This window comes from Astyanax mexicanus, chromosome 25 (assembly GCF_023375975.1).
Source record: "Astyanax mexicanus isolate ESR-SI-001 chromosome 25, AstMex3_surface, whole genome shotgun sequence".
In the NCBI taxonomy this organism is placed as follows: domain Eukaryota; kingdom Metazoa; phylum Chordata; class Actinopteri; order Characiformes; family Acestrorhamphidae; genus Astyanax; species Astyanax mexicanus.
The window spans coordinates 8,198,841-8,213,145 of NC_064432.1; the positions used below are offsets into that span (position 1 = coordinate 8,198,841).

Here is a 14,305-nt window from a genome sequence, read left to right on the forward strand (position 1 = left end):
GCAGAATTCTGTAGATTGATTTTAAAAGTCCAGAGAAAAACTCCAACCAATGCATGCAGGGCAGAATTAGGCCGATTCCCTTTAATAATAAACATCCAAAAACGATCCCTAAATTTTTGGATGCACTTGAAGACGAGTCCCAGTGACACGCTGCATTTTAAGGCGCTACAGAGCCAAGAACTGAACCCTGAAAAGAGCTCCCTCAGTCAGCTGGTCTTGAGGCTTATTAACCCTCTAACAAATCCTAACAATCAGCAGCCTCAGCCCAGCACTGCTTCATCCCCCAAACCCAACATCAGGCACATCACCAAAAACACTCAGAGTGATTATCTGGAACATTGGAGAAAACAAATCCAAACCCAAAACAAGCTAGAATGCTATCGGGCCCTAAAAACAGAGTATGAATTAGAAGAGTATCTCTTGACTGTCCGAGATACGAAGCAGAGACAGATCCTGACCAGGTACAGACTCAGTGACCACAGCCTGGCTATAGAAAGGGGCAGGTATAAACGCTCCTGGCTGCCCAGAGAGGAGAGGAGGTGTGGTCACTGTGAGACAGGTGAGGTCGAGACAGAGCTCCACTTTCTTCTTAAATGTGAAAAATTTAAAGAAACAAGAGAATTATTCATGGACAGATTTAAAGATATGATTCCAAATTTTGAAAAATTTACAGAAACTGAAAAATTAGGAATAATTCTGGGAGAGGGGAACACCGCCCCCCTCGCTGCAAAATATGTAGCAACACTTGACAGCCTGAGAGACAGTGAGTAACACCCCCCCCCCCCCCCAAATCCAGTAATTAATATGAGAATCATAATGATTCATATTGTTAACACAGTCTAACTGTTATTATCATTGATGTTGTCGTTATTTTTGTTATTTGTTATATATGTTCATGTCATTGTTATTGATATGAATTGTTGTAATGCTTTGGCAACACTGTACTTTACACAGTCATGCTAATAAAGCTACATTGAAATGAATTGAATTGAGTAAGAGACAGAGAGACATAAAGGGAGACATAGAGAGAGTTAGAGACAGAGAGACACAAAGAGAGAGAGTTAGGGACAGAGAAATACAAAGAGAGACAGAGAATCAAAGGGACACAGACAGTTAGAGACAAAGAGAGTGAGAGAGTCAGAGACAAAGAGACACAAAGAGAGACACAAGGAGAGACATAGAGACAGTTAGAGAAAGAGAGAGAGTTAGAGATCGAAATACACAAAGAGAGACAGAGAGACTCAAAGGGAGACAGAGCGTTAGAGACAGAGAGAGTGAGAGACAAAGAGACACAAAGAGTGATACATATATATATATATATAGAGAGAGAGAGAGTAAGAGACAGACATAAATAAAGTTAGAGACAGAGAGACACAAAGAGACACAAAGACAGAGAGTTAGAGACAGAGACACAGAGAGAGACAGAGTGAAACAAGGAGAGATATATACATAGAGAGAGAGTGAGAGACAGACAGAAATAAAGAAAGTTAGAGACAGAGACACAAGTAGACACAGAAAGACACAAAGAGACACAAATATATACATATATATAGAGACAGAGAGAGAGAGACAGAGAGAAATAAAGAGAGTTAGAGACAGAGACACACAAAGAGACAGAAAGATTGAGAGACATAGAGACAGGAACCTTTAGTCTCCTCCTCCAGAGTGACAATGGCATCCATCTCCTTCAGGTCAGTCAGATCATGAATCTTCACACTGCAGAAAGACAGAACAGTTATGGTCATCATACATATATATTGTATATAAATACATGCATATTTGCATCAATTGTATTGTTTTCACTAATAGCACATCATATGATGAACCACAATCATACTAATACAGAGGACATTCTTTCTGTATATCTTTCTTGCTCCGCCCCAGACAGGTCTGACCAATAAACTGAGAGAACTACAGGTTTAGGAAAACATTGACAATGAATGACAGTGAATGAAGCGACAAAAACTAGACTCAGGATAAGCGTGAAAAAGACAAATATTGCACAAATCAGATACATCCAAGACAATACTTTACAGACCACAGGTCACCTACCAGTTGTCTCCACAGGATGCAGCTTTATTGAGAGCCTGAGAAATGGCGATGCTGGTCAGGGAGTCTTTGTGATTATGGGCCTGGAAAAGCTCCTGCCCAATCTCACGAATGTGTGTGGAGATGACCACAAAATAGCCGTGAGAAAAGCCGATCATTATGTAGCCATCACCATACCTGCAGAACAGAAAAACAGAAAGAGAAAGAGAATATATATTAAATATATAGTTTTAATTCAGCCATATTGGAGGGTTATTTTTTTAAGCATGAACAGCCTGTTTAAGATCATCCACAACTTCTCAATCAAACTCTTAATGGACTAGGCCACTCCAAACACTTCAATTTGTTCGTTTTTAAGCCATTCAGAGGTGAACTTGTTTGTGTGCTTTGGGTCATTGTCCTGCTGCAGAACCCAAGTACGCTTGAGCTTGAGGTTATAAACTGATGGTCGGATATTCTATTTAGGATTGTCTGATAAACAGCAGAATTCCTGCTTTCATCTATTACAGCAAGTTTTCCAGACCTTGAAGCAGCAAAGCAGCCCCAGATAATAATCACACTACCACCACCATGTTTTACATTCAGTATGTATTCACTTTTTCTGAAATGATGTGTTAGTTTTACACACCTACCAAAAAGCTCCACTTTTGTCTCGTCAATCCAAAGAATATTTACCCAAAGTTCTGGAGATCATCAAGATCTTAGTTGGTAAATGTGAGACAGGTAGTTGTGTTGTTTTTTTTTTGTTCAGTAACGTTTTTTATCTTGGAATTTTCCAAGACCATTTTATACACAGTCTCTTTCTTATTATTGAATTATTAACACTGACCTTAACTAAGGCGAGTGAGACCTGCAGTTCTTTAAATGTTGTTCTGGGTTATTTTGTTTGTGACCTCTTGGATGAGTTGTTCATGCCCTTTTGGAGTAACTTTCAGTAGGCTGGTCACCCCTGGGAAGGTTCACCAGTGTTCCATGTTTTTTCTCCATTAGTGAAATGACTTTTAATCCTTTTCCAGACTGATAGATGATCAATGACTCTTGATTCTTTTTGAGATCTTTTATCTGCTTCATGTTGTCAGACAGGTATAATTTAAGTGATTTTTTATTCTACAGGCCTGACAGTATTCAAGCTTGGTTGTGGTTAGTAAAAATTTAACTCAACATTCCAAAAATTATGATTAATCACGTTTTAAATACTTTTTCATGGCACAAGCACAAGGTACAGCAGAATAGGTGTTTCTAATAAAGTGGCCACCAATAAGTGTAAGCACAAGGTACAGTAGTAGGTGTTTCCAATAAAGTGGCCACCAATAAGTGTAAGCACAAGGTACAGTAGTAGGTGTTTCTAATAAAGTGGCCACCAATAAGTGTAAGCACAAGGTACTGTAGTAGGTGTTTCCAATAAAGTGGCCACTAATAAGTGTAAGCACAAGGTACAGTAGTAGGGGTTTCTAATAAAGTGGCCACCAATAAGTATAAGCAAAAGGTACTGTAGAGAAGGTGTTTCCAATAAATTGCCCATCAGCTGAATTACAAGGTAGGCGTTTCTGGACTGTGTGCATACCAGCGATATGAGATGATGTTGCCGTAGCGCTGCTGGAAGGCCAGTTCGATGGGGTTATCAGGATCATTCAGGTTAAACAGGAACAAGGTCTTCTTTCCCACTGCCACGCTCACCTAAAGGTCAGAGGTCATTCAAACTAACATCAGTACACCAGATTTACAAATTGTCTACAGCTCTGGAAAAAAAAATAAGACACCACTTAAAAATGATGAGTTTTTTTAAATTTGAACAATTTTACCAAACTGAATCACACGCCATCAAAAACCAAGCTGAACTGCTTGAATTTTTGCACCAGCAGTGTAAAGCATGAAGTTATCCAAAAGCAGTGTGTAAGGCTGGTGGAGGAGAACATGACCAAGGGTTATTCCACCAAATATTGATTTCTGAACTCTTAAAACTTTATGAAATGAACTTTTTCTTTGCATTATTTGAGGTCTGAAAGCTCTGCATCTTTTTTTTTTGTTGTTATTTCAGCCATTTCTCATTTTCTGCAAATAAATGCTCTAAATAAGAATATTTTAATTTGGAATTTGGGAGAAATGTTGTCTGTAGTTTATAGAATAAAACAGCAATGTTCTATTTACTCAAACATAAACCTATAAATAGCAAAATCAGAGAAACTGAAGGGAAGTGAAGTGTTTTTCACTGACACAGTCTCAAGACATTGGCCTCATTAGAGAGGATGAATCAGGAACAAGTATGTGTACTTGTAAGAACAACACCTAATAACTTTAAACAGAAGTAACAGAAGTTCATTCCATTCTATTCCTCCCTCTCTCTATCTCTCTCTCTCTCTTTCTTTGATTCTCCCTCTCTCTCCCTCTCTTACCACGTCCGCATAAGAGAGTGAGTCATCATCCTCTGGACTGTTCCACAGATACCGCCTTTCTGCAGCACTGCAGCACTTACTAAACCCTGGCTATACAAAGAAAACACACTCATTACCCAAACAGTACAAATGGGTAAAACACATAAAATGCGCGGATCGATACTGAAATATCAACGCCTCCGATACCAGATCTTTATGCTCTAAAATTTTCAAAGAATTTCAAATCAAAATATCGATACTTGATTGATACTTCAGTCATTTGAGGCAATATATATATCAGTAACAGGAACACAGTGGAAAGTAACTAAACTATTGAGATCTTGTCTAACTGGTAAGAGCTTGGTGGGAACTACTTTTTCTTCCGCCTGAGTCAGTGTATAACGCGTAAGCACTGCGGCACGCTGCTCAGTCACTCACTTTGTCTGTACACAACGACAGAGCGGATTTATTCAGGTAAGGTTTACTAAAGACTTAAAGATTGTTTAATTCAGGGGTTCTTAACCTGGGGGTCGTGACTCGTGACATACTTCCGGGTATTGATTTACTAAATCAATATCAATAAAGTATATTTTCGCTGATTCAACCTAGCGCTGGTAAAGCTTTATATTCTGTCTTTAAGCTACTGCTTAGAGTGTTCACTATTTCGTTTTGATCTTTTAGAATTCGTTAGATAATATTTATTTTAGCATTTTGAGCTTAGTTTAGTCGGTGATTTACCTATTTTATATCTATTTTTATTAAATGTTGTTATTAGCTTATTAGCTTCTAGCTTGTTGCCTTCTTTGTTACTTAGCATACAGAACGTCTTACTGGTCTTTTCAATGAATGTTGATTTATTCATTTAATAGCTGTATCTAACTATTTTAAGCCAGACAGACACTGTGTGATTTTTTTTTTATCGGGTGAGGAGAGCTCATCCACATGTTTGAATGGTTTGTCCTGTAGTAAACGTAAAAAGACAATTTTCGCCTGTTCCTGAGCCCTACTAAAGCCATGCATAGAAAATATTTGTGCCCCAATGCAGGCCCAACCATTCCAACTATTTTATTTGTGCTGCCAATGATGGGGGGTCACAAAATTTTCCTGGAGAATACAAGGGGGTCGCGCAGTTAAAAAGGTTAAGAACCCTTGGTTTAATTGATCATCTAAAGTAGATGACATATACTAGGTGTCATTAAATTATAGTAATTGTGTTAAAACAGCCATGCTGAACTTGGGTTCGTGGGTCTGTGTACTTACAGTGCTCTCTCCTGGTGAGGATCTCTCATCTGTCTTCATCACAGAGAACTGAATATCAGCAGGATCTGCCCTAACCGAGGTCTAAAAAAAAAAGAAAGAGAGAGAGAAAGCATAGAGATCTCATATCTATGAAAAAAGGTATCTTTTAAAGATCAATAAACATAAGAAAAACACAAACACACACCTGTCGAATGGTGTCTCCTTCGTGGTTGCTGACCGTTATGTTGCGATCTTCGCTGCCCAGAGCTAAGAGGTTCTGAGAACTCCAGCACCCGCAGGTGATGCGTTTAGTGTGTTTACCTACAGAAAACACACAAATACATTATGCTTTGTTGCAAATTATTATGCAAGTGATATTTTTCTTCAAAAAAAAAAAAAGAAATCTAATACAATCGTTTGAGATGTTAATGCTTTCAGAATTTGTAAATCTTCATGGAACTGCTAGCAATTAGCAGCTAATGCTAATTCTCCAGCCTTGGTGCTGGAGAAATTTGAGAATCTAAGCTTACTGTCAATAAACTGAAGCGATTTACTTTTTTTTTTACTTTAAAAGAAAGTCTTTTTTTATTATTACAGTTAGTAGCTTAGCTTTACTTAACTTAGTTAGCTACACCCCCACCATCACCACCACCCAGTGGCGAGACCTGCTGAATTAGAAGTTCCTTATAGTGTCTAATAAAATGCATTTTATAATCCAGTGCGCCTTATATATGACAATAGACCAGAAAATAGACATTTATTAATAGTTTGCCTTATATTATGGTGCGACGTGTAGTGTAAAAACTATGGTATATGTGTGTGTGTGTGGGGAGGGGGGTCATGTTTACCTAGCACAGGTATCTTGCGTGAAGTTTGCTGGTTGTAGATGAGCAGGTTTCCTTTAGATGTACCAACGGCCAATAGCGGGCCAGTTTTGGACCACAGGAGAAAAGATAGCTGATCTCTGATGCAAATAAACAACAATAATCCATAAATAAACAATGAATTACCAGTAATCTTTATAGGTACAAAAAAAATAATATTTACTACCATTTACCACTCTTAATAGCAATCAATGTAGAGTATTTTATTAATTTAAATAATTTTAGAAACTTTTCTATTGGCCCATTTGTCTATAAGGACAATAAGGAAACACTGTCACTGATGTGAAGCACCAAAGCCAATGTGTACTAATAGCACCCCTTTGAGGACAAGCCTGCTAAACATGAGTGAGTGAGTGAGTGATTCATGTCAGGTCCATGAGGAGCTTTGTATCTATTGAAACCACAAGATTTAACCAAGACACTACTAAAGATCTGATGTCACATGCCTGATTCATCGTGTTAAGAAGGTTTTAGGTGCAGATGAGTTAGCTGTATCTTTAAATGCGAAGGCTTTTTCTCCAATTTTATACACCATTCTAATATATCAAAATGTGACACACACACACAGACACACACGGACACACACACACACATACACACAAAAACACACACAAACCCCTGGACACACACACAGAGACGCGGACACAGAGACGGGCACACAGACACAAGGACACAGGCACAGACACACACACAAAGGGACACACACACAGATGGACACAGACGCGTACACAGACATGGGGACACAGACACAGGGACACAGACACAGATGGACACAGAGACGTTTACACAGGCACAGGGACACAGACACAGATAGACACAGACACAGATGGACACAGATATGGGGACACAGACACAGGGACAGAGACACAGGAACACACACACAGATGGACACAGAGATGCGTACACAGACATGGGGACACAGATACGGGGACACAGACACAGGGACACACACACAGATGGACACAGAGACGCGTACACAGACATGGGGATACAGACAAAGAGACACTGAGACACACACACAGAGACACACGCAAACATTGACACACACACAGATGGACCCAGAGACGCATACACAGACATGGGGACACAGACACAGGGACACAGACACAGGGACACACACACACAGGGACACTGAGACACACACACAGAGACACACACACAAACATGGACACAAACGTGGAACACAAACACACAGACTCTAGGACACACACGCGGACACACATGCACACTAAAACACCCACGCGGGCACACACAGACACACGTACACCCACGGGGACACACACGGACACACACACATATATACGGACACACACAAACACACACAGAGACACATACACACATATAGACACACAAACGGAAACACACACACAATGACACATACGGGAACACACAAGGACGTGGATACACACACACGAAGACGGAGACACACACACACGGAGACACATACAAAGACACACAAAAACACACAGACACACACCTCATGCCGCTGTCTAGCTGTGAAGTCTTATTGACGTTGGCATCCCACAGATGAATAGAGCTGGATTTTTCTGCAATTACAGCCAAGATGTCCCCATCCTTATCCCAGTCCAGAGACACACACCTCCTGCTCACAAACACACAGATACACACACATCTTAATTAATTCGTTTAAAAAAAAAAACATTATCCTCCTGAATCTGAAGAAATTCAAGAATAGATGAGAAAACAAAGTCATTGATCATCTATCAGTCTAGAAAAGGTTTCCAAAGTTCCACAGTAAGAGCAATTATTCACAAGCGGAGAAAACATGAAACAGTGGTGAATGTTCTCACTAAAATTACTCCAAAAGGGCATGGACAACTCATCCAAGAGGTCACAAAAGAACCCAGAACAACATTTAAAAAACTGCAGGTCTCACTCGCCTCAGTTAAAATCAGTTTTGTTGATTCAAAAATGGTTTCATAAGACCCAGTTATACGTGATTTCACGTATTCCTGTATAGCTTTAATGTCTTCAATATTAAATTAACAATCTTAAAAAAAAAATCATAACTCATAAATCATAAAATCAGAAGAGGACTGGTACTGTAAGAGTGCTTGTACTGACCCAGGTAGACTGAGTTCGTTCATCTTCTGTCCATGACGGTCGAATATCTTGACCGAGTTGTCGGGGCTGCTCATAAAACAGTAAGTGAATAAAAATAGTATAGAAACAATACAAATGTATAAAACTGTATAAAAATAGAATAAAAACATGACCTACATACAACATACAAACAGCTACAACTGATCTTACCCTGCAACAGCCAGATAATTCCCCAGAGCTTTCTGCCATCTGTACTGCAGAGCCGAGCCGCTCCAGCCCTTCTCCGACAGGGTGAAGACTCTCTGGAGAAACAGAGGAGAGGAGAAACAGATTAGAAGAGGAGAAAAGAGGAGAAACAGGAGAGAATAGGAGAAGAAAAGGAGAGGAAAAACAGGGGTGAGGAGATGAGAAGAGATGAGAAACAAATGAGAAGAGATTAGAAGAAAGGAGAAAAATAATAGGAGAGAAGGGGAGGAACAAAGAAACAAAGAAGGAAACAAAGAAGAAAAGATGAGAAAAGAGAAGAAACAGGAGAGGAGAGAATGAGAAATGAGGATGAGAAACAGAGAAGAGGTGATGAGAGGTGAAACAAAAAATAGAAGAAGAGAAGGAAAAATGGAGAAGAGGAGATGACAGCAGAAAGAGAAGGGGAGAGAAGGAACAGAGAAAAGGAGAAACAGAGGATATGAGAAGAGAGGAGAAACAGAATAGGAGAGAAGAGGAGAAACAGGAGAGACAGAGAGACAAAGAAGAAAAGAGAAACAGAGAAGAGAAGATAGCAGGGGAAAAAGAATAGAGACAAAGGGGAGAAAATACAGAAGATAAGAAAGAAAGGAGAAACAGAGAATAGAAAAGAAAAGAATTTATACAGAAAATAGAAGAGAGAAAGAGACTAGAAACAGAATAGGAGAGGAGACACAGAGGCAAAAGGAGAATGAAAGGAGATGAGAAGAGAAACAGAATAGGATAGGTGAGGAGTGGAATTAGAGGAGATTAAAAGAGAGGAGAAAGAGAGGAGGTGAGAAACAGAAAAGGGAAGGAGATAAAATAGGAGATAGAGAAGAGAGGAGAAACAGAATAGAAGATAGAGAGGAGAAGGATAGAGGAGAGAGAGGAGTCAGAAAGGAGAGGAGGAGAAAGAGAGAATAGGAGAGGAGAAACAGAGAACATGAGATGAGAAACAGAAAACAGGAGAGGAAAAACAGAACATGAGAGAAGAAAGAGAATATGAAAGGAGAAATAGTACATAGAAGAAGAGAAACAGAGAATAGGAGAAGAGCAGAATAGGAGAAACGGATAATAAGCGAAGAGAAAAAAAGAGGAAAGAAAAAACAGAAAATAGCAGAAGAGAAACAGAGAAGAGGGGAAAAGAAACAGAGAAGGAGGAGTAACAGAATATGAGAAACAGAGAGAGGAGAAAGACTGAGGAGAATGAGGGAGGAGGAGAAACAGAGGAGAAACATAATTTAAGAGGATAAAGAGAATAGGAGAAGAGTGCAGGAGGAGAAACAGATAATAGGAGAAGAGAAACAGAAGAGGAGAGAAGAAACAGAGGAGGAGAAACCGAGAATAAGAGAGGAGAAACAGAGAAGCAGAGAGGCAGAAGAGGAAAAACAGGGGAGAGAAGAAACAGATAATAGGAGGAGAAACAGAATGTGAAAAACAGTAAAGAGAAGAGGAAATACAGAGAACAGGATAGGAGAAATAGAATGAAGGAAAAAGAGTGAGGAGAACGAGAGAGGAGGAGAAACATAGAGGAGATGAAGAGAAACAGATAAAAGGAGATAGAGAAAAGAGGGGAGAAAACGGGCTAAATGTTTAAACTCGTAGCGCTGTGTTATTGTTTCTGTAGGTGTTTAGCTTGTATGTAGGAGCTCGAGCGCTGCTGGCTCGTGTATGGGAGCTCGGGGTTATTGAGAGTTAGCAGGCTAGGCTAGCGGAGCTGCAGATACAGCGGTAACCGGTAGCGAGTTAAAACTAAGCCGCGCTGAAACTCCGCGCTGAGAGATAAACAGTTAAATAAACCCAGCAGCTCATTATAATCACAGACCGCGAGTTTAATAACATTAAATACCTTCATGCTGCCTCCAGATACAGCCAATACACAACTTCTCTCCTTCCCACAATGCCCCGCGCTGAGGCGTCCGCTCCTGCCTTAGCGACCGCCCTTAGCAACGACCAATCCCGTGCCCTGAACGCTGCCCAGCAACCAACGGCGTTTATGTTTACTTATTTGTTTATTACTTTGATAAAATTCACAATATAGCAATTCAATAAATACAAAACACGTGTTATTAGTTATAAATAAATAAAAATGATTTTAATGATTATTATTTATATTATTTAGTTATGTAATACATATAAACTGGTTTCTGAATCAGTTTCTCCGATTTTGCTATTTATTGGTTTATGTTTGAGTAAAATGAACACTGTTGTTTTATTCTATAAACTACGGACAATTCTTTCAAATCTCAAACAAAAAAATATCGTCATTTAGAGCATTTATTTGCAGAAAATAAGAAATGGCTGAAATAAAAAAAAAGATGCAGAGCGTTCAAATCAATATTGGGTGGAATAACAATCCGTGTATCAAAATCGGCAGGATCTTTCAGGTGTTTGTCTAACGTTCCGTAGCTAAATGTCATATTTAGTTAATACCTTCAAAAAGATCTTTATCTTAATCCTGTTGTAAAAACTGTTATTTGTGACCCTTATTGTAAAGTGTTACCTTCAATTAGCTAACTAGGCTAGTACAGTGGCTTGCAAAAGTATTCATACCCCTTGGAATTTTTTTCACATTTTGTCACCTTACAACCACAAACCTGTATTAAAAAATTATTTAATTGAGATTTTATGGGTTTCTGAGTAAAGAGGGCTGATTACTTTTGCATGTCAAAAAAAAAAGTATTGTTTTTATTCCACTTCCTAATTATGTGCTACTTTGTGCTGGTCCATCACTTAAAATCTCAATAAAAACCATTTGCACGGGCGCAGAGTGGTCCAGTGGACTAAGGTGCTACCACTATGATCAGGACACTGCTGGTTCGAATCCTGATCATGCAGCTTATTATCAGCTGCAGGACCCCCAAGAAAACACAGTTGTCCTTGCTCTCTCTAGGTGTGTAGATGGCGCTCTTTCCCCTCATCACTCCAAAGGGTGATGTGGATCAGCACATGTTTGCGTCTGTGAGCTGATGTATCGGAACCAAGTCACTACGATGCTACTGGTCAATGATGCATCAGCAGCAGTTTGAAAAGAGAGTCTGACCTCACATGTATTGGAGGAGGCATGTTAGACTTCACCCTCCTGGTGTTGGGGCATCACTAGTGATAGGGTCCAAATGAGTGGGTTGGGTAATTGGTCTTGTAAATTGGGAAGATTTTTATATATACACACACATTTACGTTTGTGTTTATAAGGTGGCAAAATGTGAAAAAAAGCTCAATGAATGAGTATGAATACTTTTGAAGGCCACTTTAACTACTTTTTAAAATATTTAATATAAAAAAAAAAACACCAGAACATTTAAAACCACCAGAATCGATGCTCATATTTATTTACACAAGAGTTATCAGTACATTTCAGACAAGCAGAAATAACAAATGCAGAAAAATATGTAAAAAATTACAGTTAAAAACTGGACAGATCAGACATAGAAAAGTATGAAAACAGCAGTAAAGTTTATGAAAATCATAATGGCTTGATATAAATGCATGTTTGTTTGTTTTTTATAACTGTCTTTTCCTGCCTCTGCTTTTCCTCACAATGGGAGACTCCACATTCCACTGCCTGGGAGCTGGTGCTCTGAAAAAAAAAATAAAATAAAAATGAGAATAAATAAGAGAATCCTTGTAAATAGTCAGTCATCTTTACCGAACTTAGTCTTTATATGAACATATTTAACATGAAAAAAAAAAAAAAATGAATTGAGCCACAAAAAAAAATCACTGCACTTTATAGTTAGTCTCTCTCTCTCTCCAGCAGTGAGCAGCACTGTTAGGGACTGTGGTAAAATGATCATACAAAACAAGTAATGAATAAACCTGTTTAATTCTCTCTAAGTGTGACCTCATCATGTCAAACTAAACGTAAAAAAAACAAATATATACACATACAGGACAGGAAAAATTGTAAAAAGTAGAATAACCAAGATTTTTTTTTTTTTTGCTTTTATTTCACAGCTTTCATGTCTCGGCATGCTCTCCACCAGTCTTTCACGCTGCTTTTGGGTGACCTTATGCCTTTACTCCTGGTGCAAAAATTCAAGCAGTTCAGCTTGGTTTGATGGTTTGTGATCATCTTATCTTCCAGCGAAGATCTAAAGGCCATCTAAAGGTCTCATCTCATCCAAACATTTGATGGGCAGGTGTTGAACAAAGCTGAAAATATCTGGACTCATCAGAGAAGATGATCTTACTCCAGTCCTCTATAGTCCAGTTCTTATGATCTTTTGCTTATTGAACTTCAGCCTGGCTCTTCTTTGCTTCTCATTGGAGAAGTTCCTTTTTCTAGCTCAAGTCCTGCCTCTATAAGATTTACAGGTTTTAAACTGTTCTTTTCAAGCACCCATGCACACCTTCTTTACCCCAGCTGCCATTTGCCATTCTTTTTATAGGTCACTTGACCTTGATCCTGCGGTTGCTGACTGACATTTAAATTTTAAAAAAGTTGACTGTCAATCTCCAGTCCTGAACCCCTAATTGACAAACCTTTGAATGTAATCATGTAAGATTGATTTAAGTTGGATGATCACAAGCCCTCAAACAAACAGGCTGAACTGCTTGAATTTTTGTGTCAGGAGTGGAATAAGGTCACCCAAAAGCAGTGTGTAAGACTGGTGGAGGAGAACACGATGCCAAGATGCATGATTAAAACTGTGATTTAAAGATCAAAGTTATTCCACCAAATATTGATTTCTGAACTCTTTTCTTTGCATTATTTAAGGTCTGAAAGCTCTGCATCTTTTTTATTTCAGCCATTTCTCATTTTCTGCAAATAAATGCTCTAAATGACAATTTTTTATTTGGAATTTGGGAGAAATGTCCATAGTTTGTAGAATAAAACCACAATGTTCATTTTACTCAAATTTATACCTATAAATAGCTAAATCTAATCACTAGTCTGAAATCACAAGTTTACATTTTGAGAAAGTTTTACAGCAGATTCTGCTATTTTCCAACGCTCCCTAAAGTTGCGCTTGGTGTTGTATAGAGAAACAATAAGCGCAGAGATGTTGCGTTTCAATTTCTGCTAAATAGGATAATATAAAAGTAAAGTAAATAAAATAAAATATAAACAGCACTTACTGATGCTCAGGAGACTTCAGATGCAGAACACTCCCCTCCCCTGTTGTGTCTCGTCTCGCTGTAGCCAGAAACCAGCAGAAGAGTCATAAGTATAACAAGAGTCAGTCTAACAGCAGTGAATTACAGAACAGCTGAGAGTGAGTGAGAGAAAGAGAGAGAGAGTGAATCTTTACCTCCGTCACAGTGAATAGCGCTGACTTGCTCTCCGAACGTCACTTCATTGATGCTCGCTGCACACAATCACACAAATCACCGTGTTACACAAACACTACAACAACACACATCATCAAACTGAAGCTCTAAACTCACTCGCATTTACTCAGGAACGACTACACATGAAAAGGCTAAAGAACTCAAAAACACTGCAGTGGCCCATAAACAAAAGGTAAA

At 38.8% G+C, this 14,305-nt stretch overlaps 2 protein-coding genes across 3 annotated transcripts in view; both read right to left on the bottom strand.

Annotated features, from left to right (window-relative positions):
- wdr19 (WD repeat domain 19) overlaps nucleotides 1-10,773 on the bottom strand; it is a 38,423-nt gene extending 27,650 nt beyond the window's left edge. Inside the window, exons 1-11 of one of the 2 annotated variants that reach the window (XM_049472443.1) lie at nucleotides 10,683-10,773; nucleotides 8,819-8,910; nucleotides 8,630-8,695; nucleotides 8,022-8,147; nucleotides 6,509-6,624; nucleotides 5,866-5,981; nucleotides 5,682-5,762; nucleotides 4,443-4,532; nucleotides 3,614-3,726; nucleotides 2,053-2,226; nucleotides 1,646-1,716 (exon numbers count right to left, since the gene is read on the bottom strand). In XM_049472443.1, coding sequence (XP_049328400.1) covers nucleotides 1,646-1,716; nucleotides 2,053-2,226; nucleotides 3,614-3,726; nucleotides 4,443-4,532; nucleotides 5,682-5,762; nucleotides 5,866-5,981; nucleotides 6,509-6,624; nucleotides 8,022-8,147; nucleotides 8,630-8,695; nucleotides 8,819-8,910; nucleotides 10,683-10,688 — 1,051 coding nt within the window. In that variant the 5' untranslated portion in view covers nucleotides 10,689-10,773. The remainder of the gene's footprint in view (nucleotides 1-1,645; nucleotides 1,717-2,052; nucleotides 2,227-3,613; nucleotides 3,727-4,442; nucleotides 4,533-5,681; nucleotides 5,763-5,865; nucleotides 5,982-6,508; nucleotides 6,625-8,021; nucleotides 8,148-8,629; nucleotides 8,696-8,818; nucleotides 8,911-10,682) is intronic. The other variant, XM_022681762.2, reaches the window with a different exon arrangement.
- A 1,356-nt stretch (nucleotides 10,774-12,129) lies between these two features.
- The window catches only part of ncapd3 (non-SMC condensin II complex, subunit D3), a 39,300-nt gene continuing 37,124 nt past the window's right edge, over nucleotides 12,130-14,305 (bottom strand). The window contains exons 33-35 of the mRNA XM_022681761.2: nucleotides 14,089-14,145; nucleotides 13,916-13,973; nucleotides 12,130-12,413 (exon numbers count right to left, since the gene is read on the bottom strand). Coding sequence (XP_022537482.2) covers nucleotides 12,338-12,413; nucleotides 13,916-13,973; nucleotides 14,089-14,145 — 191 coding nt within the window. The 3' untranslated portion in view covers nucleotides 12,130-12,337. The remainder of the gene's footprint in view (nucleotides 12,414-13,915; nucleotides 13,974-14,088; nucleotides 14,146-14,305) is intronic.